Source organism: Rhinopithecus roxellana, chromosome 13 (genome assembly GCF_007565055.1).
Source record: "Rhinopithecus roxellana isolate Shanxi Qingling chromosome 13, ASM756505v1, whole genome shotgun sequence".
Lineage (NCBI taxonomy): Eukaryota > Metazoa > Chordata > Mammalia > Primates > Cercopithecidae > Rhinopithecus > Rhinopithecus roxellana.
Genome location: NC_044561.1, coordinates 6107082 through 6119405, shown reverse-complemented (window position 1 = coordinate 6119405; position 12324 = coordinate 6107082). Strand labels below are relative to the sequence as shown.

The window sequence follows — 12324 nt, the reverse complement described above, 5'->3', positions numbered from 1 at the left end:
CAAAGATGCTCTCTGCACTGCTATTTACAGGAGCAGAAAAACATCCAGTCGTGAGGCACTGGTTTAATGAGGTGCAGTGCAGCCTTCCCGCTGATGAGATACACTTCCCATTAAAAGTGACAAAATATAGATAGACCAATAGATCGAGCAAGGGAAAAAGGATCAGACAGAAACACACACACACACACACACACACACACACACTCTCTCTCTCTCTCTCTCTCTCTCTCTCTCTCTTTCTCTTACACCAAAAGATGCCCACAGTGTATTTAGTGACACAAAACACATTACAGAACAGTGGACAGTAAGATCCACATTATTTAGAAAAATACATTTGTGCATAGAAAATGTGGCTCACGCCTGTAATCCCAACACTTTGGGAGGCCGAGGCAGGCAGATCACTAGGTCAGGAGTGCAAGACCAGCCTGACCAACATGGTGAAACCCATCTGTACTAAAAAATGCAAAAAAATTAGCTGGGCATGGTGGTGCACACCTGTAGTCCCAGCTACTCAGGAGGCTAAGGCAGGAGAATTGCTTGAACCCAGGAGGCGGAGGTTGCAGTGAACTGAGATTGAGCCACTGCACTCCAGCCTGGGCAACAAAGCGAGACTCTGTCTCAAAAGAAAGAAAGAAAGAAAAAGAAAATATCTAGAAAAATACACATCCAACCATGAACTGCAGTTAGCTGCCCCTGGAGAGTCTGAAGGGGGAGGTCCCAGAAAAGGAAAAAGGAGGTTTTTTACTTTTCACCTCAGCTGGTTCTGGGGTGCTAACATCTCAAACAGAAAATAATCTGAGGCTAAATGTGCAGCATTTGCAAACTGCAGAAAACAATAAATGTGTTGGCCAATGAAACACAAATGATTATACACATTAAAAACAGACCATGATGCCTTTACACACAGACCCACGCTGTCCATGACTTGCTGTACGTGTTAAGAAAAGGCCTGAACAAAACCCTCTGTGCAGTCATCTCCGGGTGCCGGGATTACGCGTGATTTTTATTTGTTTTGCTTATCTGCGTTTTCAGACATTTCTACAATGAACCTGAATTACTTTTTTAATTAGAAAAGCAAATGAGAGAAGTTAAAGAAAGAGAAGGGAATGAATGCATTCGCCCTGGGGTTTAAGAAGGATCAGCTGTGCATTAGGGATGTCTGTACTAAGAGCTCAAAAACCTCTGCATTCAAGCACCCCACTAATCCTGGGAAAATTATATTTTGTCTTTAATGCTCGCGGAGTGCCCAAAAACATAATTTAACGATGCTCCTTTAGCTTTGAGTGGTGGGTGGGGCTGGGGGAGTAGACTTGATATACTTATTGCAGAAGAAATGTGTTGTACATACTTACCAGGGGGACATTTGCTAGGTCCTGGCCACAGTGTGACAGCAGCACTGAGCAGAGGATACAGGGGCCAGCATGTTCTAGATGGAGGAACTGAGTGTGCAAAGGCCCTGTGGTGGGCTGGGGTGGAGGCCTGGAGGGTGTTATGGGTTGAATAACACCATCCAGGTGTTTTGGGGTTTTGCGTCTCCCAAAAAAAGATACAGTGGTTGGGAGGCTGAGGCAGGCAGATCACGAGGTCAAGAGATCGAGACCATCCTGGCCAACATGGTGATACCCCATCTCTATCAAAAATACAAAAATTAGCTGGGCATGATGGGCTGCACCGGTATTCCCAGCTACTCGGGAGGCTGAGGCAGGAAAATCGCTGGAACCTGGGAGGTGGAGGTTGCAGTGGGCCAAGATCACACCACTGCACTCCAGCCTGGGTGACAGAGCAAGACTCTGTCTTAAAAAAAAAAAAAAAAAAAAAAAAAAATGCAGTGGAACCCTAATCACCAGGACCTCTGAATGTGACCATATCTGGAAACAGGGTTTACACAGATGCAGTCAGGGTGGGATGAAGTCATAGGTGGGCTCTAATCCAGCATGACCACGTCCTGACAAAAGGGGGACATTTGGACACAGAGACACACACACAAGGACAACACCACATGAAGATGAAAGCAGAGAAGGGAGTGATGTATGTACAAGCCAAGGAATGCTGAAGATCCCAGCAAAACCCCAGAAGCTGGGAGGGAGGCCAGGAACAGCTCCTCCTCACAGGCTTGGAGGGAATCCACCCAGGCCCCACCTTGATTTCAGCCACTTGGTTTGTAGCGCTGTGTGGCGGCAGCCCCAGGAAAGGAAGACAGAGGGGCTGAGAAGGCCGCGGTGGTTATTTCTGCCGGCACCATGAGAATTCCTTGTGAGAGGAACAAAATGGCGCCAGCTTTGTTCACACGCCCCACCTGGGATCAAAACGCTGACTGAAAACGGCGGCGGACAAAGGATCCTTCAAGCCAAAGCAGCGCATACCTGGGTCTCCAGTTCCGTCACCTCCAAATTCAGCTTGTTCAGGTGCTTGTTCACAAAAGTGATGAGAGACTGCCAAGAACAAAAGAGACACAGGAGCCGTGAACGGCCCGCGTGCGGGTCCCATCTGGAGGGGCCAGGCTTGACATTTGCCAGCCCCGGCTCTGTGAAACGCTTTCATCATCTCCTGTTTGCTAAAATAAAAAGCCCATGTTTCAAACGCAACATCCCGACAATAGCCCCTAGTTTTCATGGCATAATGCCCACATCTATCCTGGCTACGCATGTCTCTGTTCACCAACCCATGCACACATATGCCAATCTGTGCACGTGTGCCATATTTAACAATCACACTGGAGAGCACTCCCTGCTCTTAAGAAAGATGAAACTGCCAGGGGAGGAGCATTACATTTGCAAATGTATCTTAGATGTGACCTGGAACGGTAAACGGCACACTCAGAAGACTGCGCGGAAGTGCTGCCTCCAGCCGCACCTACTGATTTTTTTTTTTTTTTTTTTTTTTTGAGACAGAGTTTCGCTCTTGTTGCCCAGGCTGGAGTGCAATGACGCAATCTCAGCTCACTGCAACCTTCTCCTCCCCGGTTCAAGCGATTCTCCTGCCTCAGCCTCCCAAGTAGCTGGGATTACAGGCCCTTGTCACCAAGCCCGGCTAATTTTGTATTTTTAGTAGAAATGGGGTTTCTCCATGTTGGTCAGGTTAGTCTCGAACTCCAGACCTTAGGTGATCTGCCCACCTTGGCCTCCCAAAGTGCTGAAATTACAAGCGTAAGCCACCGCACCCAGCCCGCCTATCGATTTGCAGTACATGGGGAGATCCACCCAGGGTGATCTCTCTGGGCTGTGGGGATTTTCTGGGCCCTATTATGTAGGTACCAAGGGGCACTGGCTTCTCTCCGGCACAGGCTTAAAACCTGTCACCTGTAATTCCTCAGTGACCAAACCCAACTTTGATGGCAAGTCAATACTACCCACCACTGCTCATGATATGATTTCTTACCCATTCTGCTCAAATTTACTGAGCAGCTACTATGTGCCCGGCATGCTGCTTGGTGCTAAGGACACACAGTCAGAGAGCTCCGCCCCCGGCCCCCACCAAAGGGCCTGTAATTCTCCATATGCATGTAGTGGTGGGATGGAGACATCAAGAGATACGGTACTGCAGGGAAACACGAAATGTAGGGGAGATTTCATGAGCCACAGAGGAGACGTGTGCGGACCCCCATTAAGACCATGGAGAGGGAGCATTGGAGCTGGACCTGAGGGTGGACCAGTGAAAGGTGAGAGGGAGCCGAGTGGGTACCCAGGCACATCTGCAAACCCTTTGGGGTCTTCAGGCTGTGGCTGGATGTGGGTGGGATGGGAAGGAGTAGAAGGGGACGACCCAGGGAGAAACCTGCAGAGGTGAGCAGGGACTCCTGACTTCATTCTGGGGCACAGAGAGCCACAAACACCTAAACTTGCAATGTGGAGGTGAGGAAGGGACAGGCTGGAGTGGGATGCTATCAGGCAAGTCAAAGGATTCCGTCTTCTTCCCTGCTGGTGGCTCCAGTGCCGAAAATGTGTCTTTCTCAGAATGAATTAACATGGTATCCACTGAGAGACGAAAGCAACCTCAGGCCACACCATTCTCAATGCTACCAGTGACCGTACGCTGCAGGCTAAGCCCATGCACAGACAGAATCCCAGTTTATCCTCACAGGGACCTGCGAGGTGGGTAACATCTCTGTCCCCACTTGAAAGATGGGGAAACTGAGGCTGGGGGGTATAATCTCGCCCCTCACCAGAGGTCACACAGCTGATAAGTCGGGAGCTGGATTTGATTCACTCCCTGAACCAGTTCTGTCAGGGTCCTTGGGGACCACATGTGATGGGGTGGAGATGGGGGACTCTGAGGCACTTAGTATATCCCTCACCACCCAAGAGTGCTAAGAAGGCTTCGTCCCAGAAGGACCATTAGCACAGTTCCAACAGCCTTTTGCAAAATGCTTCCAAGAACGAATGATCTCGTGGTCCAAACCCAGGCCAACGTTTTCCAAAAGAGGGTTCCACAGAAATACAATGCATCCTACCCCAAAACTGGTAGATAAATAAAGCCCACTCTCAACAAACAAGCTTGGAAAATGCTTCCTACCAAGCTCCCTCTTGGAGAAGTACAGTATACGTCAGCCTATGAAAGGTTCTGACAAGTCCTGCACTAAGAAAGCCGTTTGGGTGAGCTGTCCTAGACAAAGGAGAACTCTCTCGCCTGCACCATGGGTAGAAATGAGCGCTCCTCCGATGTCATGGGAAGGAGGGAAGCAGCCTCCTGAACGGGATGCCTGCAGGCACTCGGATAAGTTAATGAGCAGCCAATGGGCCCCAGTTCCTTTTGAGGGGAACAAGCCTCCCTGGCAGATCCCCCAGAAACTGATCACTCCCGCCCCCAACTCCAGAGCCTTGGAGATTTTTCCACCCACAGATTGACCAGCAGGCTGCCTGGGCTAGTGAGGGCCCGTTCTCCGTCTGGAGGGAAATGGGCCAAATCCACGAATGGCACCGCTCAGCCGCACAGGCCTGCGTGTTGACTGGGCAGGCTGGAGATGGTAATGAGGCCAGGAAGAGCAGCAGGCTGACATGCTTAAAAACATTTCCACATTGAAAAAAGGCCTCGAGTCAGAAAGAACTGCTGGCTGGGTAATTCACTTAACAGAAGTGGAGAGGGCGGGCAGGAAGATACCCAGGGAGCAGCGATGTTGAGTTAAAAGGCGCTAATTTTATGCATTGTGGTTACGTTTTTGACTGTAATTACATTTCAATCCATGTGGCAAACATTTCTGAGATTTCAAACATTTTCCCACCTTCTTCCCAGCAGGCATTTGTGCTGTCAAAAAAGCCACGAACCACGGGAGAGCACATCCAACATCCCACCAATAGCTCACCTTCTTCACCACGCTGAGCTTATCCTGGGGCGTGGTCGAACAGCGTGTCGAAGGCGTCCCGCTCTGAAGACATGCAAAGAGAGACACGAAGGAGCATTTATGGAAACCTGCAGTGCTGCCCTAATCCCGGGCCATCCGGGGACCTGCCAGCTTCTGATCCCGCAGGGGGTTCAGCCTCAACTCCCACACCTGCCTAGAATCCTTCCAATTCCTACCAGCACGAAAGGGCTGACCCTGATGATCCATCCTGGCCAAACCAAGGCGAGCAAGCGTGCTTCGGAACAACCGGAGCAGGCGTGGACTAGAGGCTGCAGAGGGTCCCCTCCACCTGCTTTTTACCTTTTCATATGAAACACGTAGATAGCACCTGGCATCTGCACCCGCCACGTCCTAGGACTTGAGGTGTCCTGAATTCTCCCTGTTCCCTTGTCTACTGGCAAATGTCACCTGTGAATCCGATCACTTCCCCCGTGACGCCTCACTGCCCCTCACTTGGGAGCAGCTGCAGCCTCCTACTCCACTCCTGGCCCCTGAGCCCTTCTCCCCAGCAGGCAGAATGAACCCTTCCAAGTGCAAACAGGATCATTTGGTTCCCCCTCCATTCCCACCACAACTAAAACTCTCCAACTGCTTCTTACCATGCTTAGAATAAAATTCATCCTCTCTCCTGTGAGCCATGGGACATTCTGATAAAATCCGTCCTTTCTCCCACAGGCCATGGGACACTCAGGCTCAGCATCATTCTCCTACACGCACCCTCCCTGACTTCACCCCACCGACCAGCCTCCCAGCTGCTCCTGCTGACACTGGTGCACACCTGCCTCAGAGCCTTTGCACCTGCTGCCATGGAGGGAGGGTTCCATAGGGGCATATGGGACAGAGACTTGGACCCCGAGCAGAAGGCTGAGGTCTCCAGGTAGACACAGAGCTGTGGGACATCACTGCCGAGGCAGAAGAGATGGGGAGGAGGGCATTTGGAAGTGACTCGGGGCCCCCTAACTTCCATCCTTCAGGTTCCTGGAGGCAAAGCATGTTCAGAGGACCAAGCCCAGCAGAGAGACCCTCTGTTACCAGCCAGCTGGTAACTTCCATCCTCTAACTTCCATCCTCCAGGTTCCCGGGGGCAGAGCATGCTCAGAAGCCTGAGCCCATAGGAAGGACCCTCTGTTACCAGCCAGGCTGGGGCCCCAACCCAAGGAGCAGCGCTGGGGAGCTGCAGAGCCCAGCTTGACAGGAAGTAGGGGGGTAGGAAGCTCCTCCTGCCCATCTAGGGGGTGGCCTAGGGGAGCCTCCTCAGGGACCACCCTGGCCTAGGAGAGAGACAAAGAGAGCCCAGAAAGAGAAGAAAGGGGTTAGGCCCACGTAAGCCAGAGGCCAAGGGAGAGAAGCCGGCCAGGCCTCCTCGCAGAGGAAGCATGCTGACCCTTCCTCCCGGTCTGGGCCCCAGGAGGCAGCTCACACCCCCCGGCCCAGCCCAGCCCAGGTAGCCTCTTCCTTGGCCTTGTGGAGGTGGTGAGAAATGAAGTGGAAAGGAGAGAAGGAAAGTGTATGTGTACACGTGTGTGCATGTGTGTGTACACGTGTGTGCATGTGTGTACATGTGTGAGCATGAGTGTGTATGTGCATGTTTAGGGGCAGGGGAGGGAAGTTTTCTTCACCTAAAGACCGACACTGAGCAAAACGCCCCTGCCTCTGGACACATGCCAGCTTCCTAATGCAGCAGCTGTACGTTATTTTCATAATCATCTAAGTCAGAGTACACTCAGTAAGACAGTCTGCTAAGGAGCAAAAAAAAAAAAAGTGAAATCTTTACAAAGCAATACGCAAACTGTAAATGCAGCTTAAGAAAAACCCCAGGAGCAGAAGAGTGCTTGACGTCAGCCGGGGTATATTTAGCTGGGCCACCGCTGGGCTGGCAGAGTCAAGCCACTTAGGGAGGCATCGGTGCCGCAGAGTCCTCTCCGCCGGCTGCTGCGCCCCTGGACCCGGGGGACTGGCATCACGTCACACAGTCCACATGGCAGGGAGGGGCCGGGGGCTCTGAAAATGGGCACTGGGGACCCAGGGCACAGAACTCAGGGCATTTGGAAGGGACCTAGGGCCCCCAACTTCCATCCTCCAGGTTCCTGGGGGCAGAGCATGCTCAGAAGCTCGAGTCCAGCGGAGGGACCCTCTGTTACCAGCCAGGCTGGGACCCCAACCCAAGGAGCAGCCCTGGGAGCTGCGAAGCCCAGCTTGACAGGAAGAGGGTGGGGTAGGAAGCTCCTCCCCCCTGTCTAGGGGTACCCAGGGGCCTCCCCAGGGACCACCCTGACCTGGGAGAGAGAAAGAGACAGAGAAAGCATTCTGCACTGCCGTGATGTGCTTGGCCTTGGGAACGAAAATAGATCCTATTTTGTTCTAGCTGCCCGACTTCACACCCCATGCCTTTGGGCAAATCCTTCCCTCTCCAGCCCCATTTCTTCCTCTGTAAAGGCGGCATTGTGACAGCCCCTGCCTCGCCCTTGGTGTGGAACTAAGTAGGGCAGTGAGTAGAGGCAGGAGCATGGAGCCTGGCAGGAGCATTGTCGGCCCTCAGTCTTTACAGCTCCCTCTTGTCCTGTCCCCCAGAGCTTCCGCAGGCTCTGGGGACATCACAGGGATAAACAAGGAGGGGCCCCACTCTTGGAAGAGGCACAGACTTGGAGGAGGGTTGGGAGAGAGAGTAAACTATGGTAGTGCAACCCTGTTAGTGTCAGAAAAGAGGAATCCGGACGGGGCCAACCAACCTGAGCATGCCAGGGCTGCCCAGGTCCAACCTGCAGGAATGCTCAGCTTGGTCCCTGTAATGTTTTCCTTTGAGTCAACAGTTTTTCTTTGTTTTGTTTGTTTTGCTCTTGGTTTTTGCTCTTTGAGACAGAGTCTCACTCTGTCACCCAGGCTGGAGTGCACTGGCACGATCTCAGCTCACTGCCATCTCCACCTCCCGGGTTCAAGCAATTCTCTTGCCTCAACCTCCTGAATAGCTGGGACTACAGGTATGCATAAAAATTTTTGTGTTTTTAGTAGAGACGGGGTTTTGCCATGTTGGTAAGGCTGGTCTTGAACTCCTGACCACAAGTTATCCACCCGCCTCAGCCTCCCAAATTGCTGGGACTACAGGTGTGAGCCACGGTACCCAGCCAGAGTCAACAGTTCTTAAATGGGAAGGTTTGTGCAAAACTTCTGAACTTCTGGCTTCTCTTGAAGAACTGGAGGCTGTGGCAACAGTGAGACTACACTCCTACCTGGCAGCAATGAGCTGCCCCTGGGGATGGGGATGTGGACTCTCCAGTTTGCCTCAGACCCCACCACTCCCCACTGCCACCCCAGGGTGAAGGGGCAGATGATGTTATCATTGTATAATCTAGCCACTCTCCTCTTTTACATCATCAACCTGGTCCCTGGAGGCACCTGAGTCTCGGACCCATGAACCAAGGGCTGGGGGACCTGAGGAAGGCTTCACAAAGCAGCCTGGGGTTCAAACCAGGCTTGCTGGGGCAAGAGGAGGAGGAAAGGTGCATCACTGAGGGAGCAGGAGGCACAAGGAGAGAGAGATGCCAGAAAGTCCAGCGCAGGTTCAAGAGCCAGGTGGCCTGTGAGAGGGGTTAACAGGGGCTGTGGCCTGCAATGTGGGAGTTGTGGAGGGCACAGTCAGGAGCCAGGGGTGATGGGACGGAGCCAGAGTTTTTGGAACAAGCCCTGTTGGCAGAAATGGGAGAGACTTGAAGGGGTATTACTAGGAGTTATATAATGAGGGGGAAGAAGGTGAGGAAGGAACATTCCCCCCTCTTTCCCCTCATCCTCAGGTAGGGCCTCCAGCCCAGGGCAGACCCAGGAGGGGGAAGGGCCGTCCACGGAGAAGCTGCACCAGCTCACCCGTTGCCATGGAGACCAGGCTGCAACCTCCCCGGCTCCCCCTGGGACTTGTTTCTGTGGAGAGAAGCCTCCTCACCCACCTCGGCCAGGACAGTGATGCTGTCAGGAGGCAGCGAGGACCTGTGGAGCCACCTCCCTCGCTGCAATGATGGAGAGTGGGCAGAACGGAGCCCCCATTCCTCCCTGGCTCAGGGTGCTCATGGGGAAACTGAGGCCCAGAAGACCGCTCCTGGCAAAGCCCAGCCTTCTAGAAGCTCCTAGAACATCTGGCACCAGCTGTGTGCAGACTGTGGCCAGGGCTGGCAGCTCTGGTCAGGAGGTGGGGGGCACCCTGAGGAAATGTCAGCTCTAGCCCACAAAGCACCTCTCGGTCAAGGAGCCATGTGTGAAAGGAGAAAGGCAGGGGCTGTGGGCGCCCCTGAAAGTTTCCTGGCACCAGTATCTGCCAGACACATGCAGGCTTTGTTGTGTAAACAGTGGTGCAGGGAAGAGAAGCCAGGCCTTCCCCATGAGCAAAGTCTCGCTACTTGGTGCATCACATGAGTACAGAAAGAACTAAGGCAGGGGTGGGGAGGAGAGCCAGTGGAGGCCAGTCTGGGGCAGTGGAGTCAGAGAGGGCCTGCCTGATCAGTGACATTTGAACCAAGAGTTGGCAGAGCTGCAAGAGTGAGCCATGGGGTAATCTAGAGGGAGAGCATTCAGGTGAAGGTTGCTGGAGGAGAGAGCGCCCTGCGGTGCTCTCAGGGGCTGAAGGAGGTGAGTGGCATAGCAGGGAAGCCAAGACAAGGCGTGCTGCTGCCCCCACAGGAGTGGGTGCCAGGCCAGACGCCCTGCTGTGCCTGAGGGTGCCAGGCTGGGTAACCAGGAAACTTCGGAACCTGCGTCAGCAGAAGCAGCAAGGCCGGGGGCGGAACTAATTGCCTGTCACTGACTAATAGCCTGTTTGCATTTTCTCAAGCACAGCGCATAAAGCCTACAAAGTAACGAGAACAACTCCATCGGCCTCTTGTACAAATTGGTCTTGGGATTCCACAGTCCTCCCATCCCTGGAGTGGCAGCTGGGTCCACTTTTCACACGTGACACCTGGCTCTTACGGAGGGAGCCACTGCCCTGCACACCAGACCCGAAAGCTCATTCCTGGGGCAGCAGGGACTCCGGGACCAGGCTTCTGGGCCCTCGGGCCATAGGGTGCTGCACACAGCCTGAGGCCCATGTGCTCCCAACTGAACTGACCAGACTGTCTTTTCCCTAAACCTCCAATGAGGCCCAAACCAAGCACAAAAGTAACAGCGCCACAAAAACCAAAAAGACTCAAAAATGCTTGAGGGACCCAGTCTCTTCTTTTTTTCTTCTTCTTTTTTTTTAGACGGAGTCTCGCTTTATCACTCAGGCTGGAGTGCAGTGGCATGATCTCGGCTCACTGTGACCTCCACCTCCTGGGTTCAAGCGATTGTCTTGCCTCAGCCTCCGCAGTAGCTGGGACTACAGGTGCCCGCCACCATGCCCAGCTAATTTTTTTGTATTTTTAGTAGAGATGGGGTTTCACCATGTTAGCCAGGATGGTCTCGATCTCCTGACCTCAGGATCCATCCACCTGGGTCTCCCAAAGTGCTGAGATAACAGGTGTGAGCCACCACACCCGGCCCTCTCCTCATCTTTAGGCCTCTACAATTCCAAAGGGGTTCTGAACCTCCTCCAGGAGGAAAGGGTGGAGAGGAGGTGACAGAGTGGGGTACTGTGCCCCCAAAGTGCACCTCTACCTAGATGCAGGATGGGGAGACGCCTCATCCTGGCCCCATGAGCTGTGACCCCACTGTGGTTTCGCCTCCCTCAGCAACTATATACAGGACTACAGGACATTTCTCTTTCTCTTCCTGCATTTGTTTTTTAATATTAGAGACATTTTTAAAGAGCTGGAATTATCCTTTTAAAAAAACAAAAAACAAACAAAAACCAGTGAAGGCCTGTGAATGTTCTCAGCACAGCTTAAGGTCTAGCAAAGAAAGCCAAGGGGACACACACTGGCTGCCTCTTCTCAATTCGAGCCCTGCAGGATCTGGGCCACTTCCCCTCTCCATAGGCGTGATGGTTAATACTGAGCGTCAGCTGGATTGGATTAAAGGATGCGAGGTATGGTCCCTGGGTGTGTCTGTGAGGGTGTTGCCAAAGGAGATTAACATTTGAGTCAGTGGACTGGGAAAGGCAGACCCACCCTTAATCTAGGTGGGCACCATCTAATCGGCTGCCAGCACAGCCAGAATAAAAAGCAGAAGAACGTGAAAAGACTAGACTGGCTTAGCCTCCCAGCCTCCATCTTTCTCCCATGCTGGATGCTTCCTGCCCTCAAACATCAAACTCTAAGTTCTTCAGCTTTGGGACTCAGACTGGCTTCCCCGCTCCTCAGCTTGCAGAAGGCCTATTGTGGAACCTTGCGATCGTGTGAGTTAATACCTTTAGTAAACTCCCCTTTGCATATATCTATCCTATTAGTTCTGTCCCTCTAGAGAATCCTAATACAACAGATAAGCAGCAAGGGCATCCTAGCTGGTCCCCATAATAACTTTGAGGTTACAGAGCCCCATGGCCGAGCTGGCCCAGCCCTCGTTCTATAGAACTCAGGGGGTGGCACTCCCACCTGACATCAGCTCCAGGCTGGCAGGCTGGAGAGGCAGGTGGGAAACTTCTGTTTGGTTTCCATTTTTCCTTTTAAGAGCTGTTCTCCCCTCCCTGCTCACTGGAGAACATGGTATTCGGGGGTCGAGAGGTTTCTGTTTTGAAATACTTCCCAAAGCACTGAGCCTGGCCAGGTCGAGGGCCGGGGTATCCTGGCTCTGAGGGTTGAAACGTTACCATCTCTCACTGAGATGACGATGAGGTCTCAGGCTTTAATGGGGGAAGACAGAGTAATTGCCTCTTTCTTTGGGAATAGCCACTGAAAACCAACACTAATAAAACTACCCCACATAAAGGGCTGTCCCCTGGCCAAGCAGGGCACTCACCTGTGATCGCACCCAATCCTCACAGCAGTTCCTGCCTGGGGAGAGCCTTTTATACTCCCATTTCACAGAGGAGGAGCAGAGAGGAAGGGGCAGGCCACAGGCCACCAGCCAGGACTGAGCCCCAGCTG

The 12324-nt window shown here is 52.8% G+C and overlaps 1 protein-coding gene across 1 annotated transcript in view; it reads right to left on the bottom strand.

The window, feature by feature from the left end:
* Window positions 1-12324, bottom strand: part of PARVB (parvin beta) — a 142139-nt gene that overhangs the window by 15777 nt on the left and 114038 nt on the right. Inside the window, 3 exon segments of the mRNA XM_030915385.1 lie at window positions 2364-2432; window positions 5300-5323; window positions 5325-5362. Coding sequence (XP_030771245.1) covers window positions 2364-2432; window positions 5300-5323; window positions 5325-5362 — 131 coding nt within the window.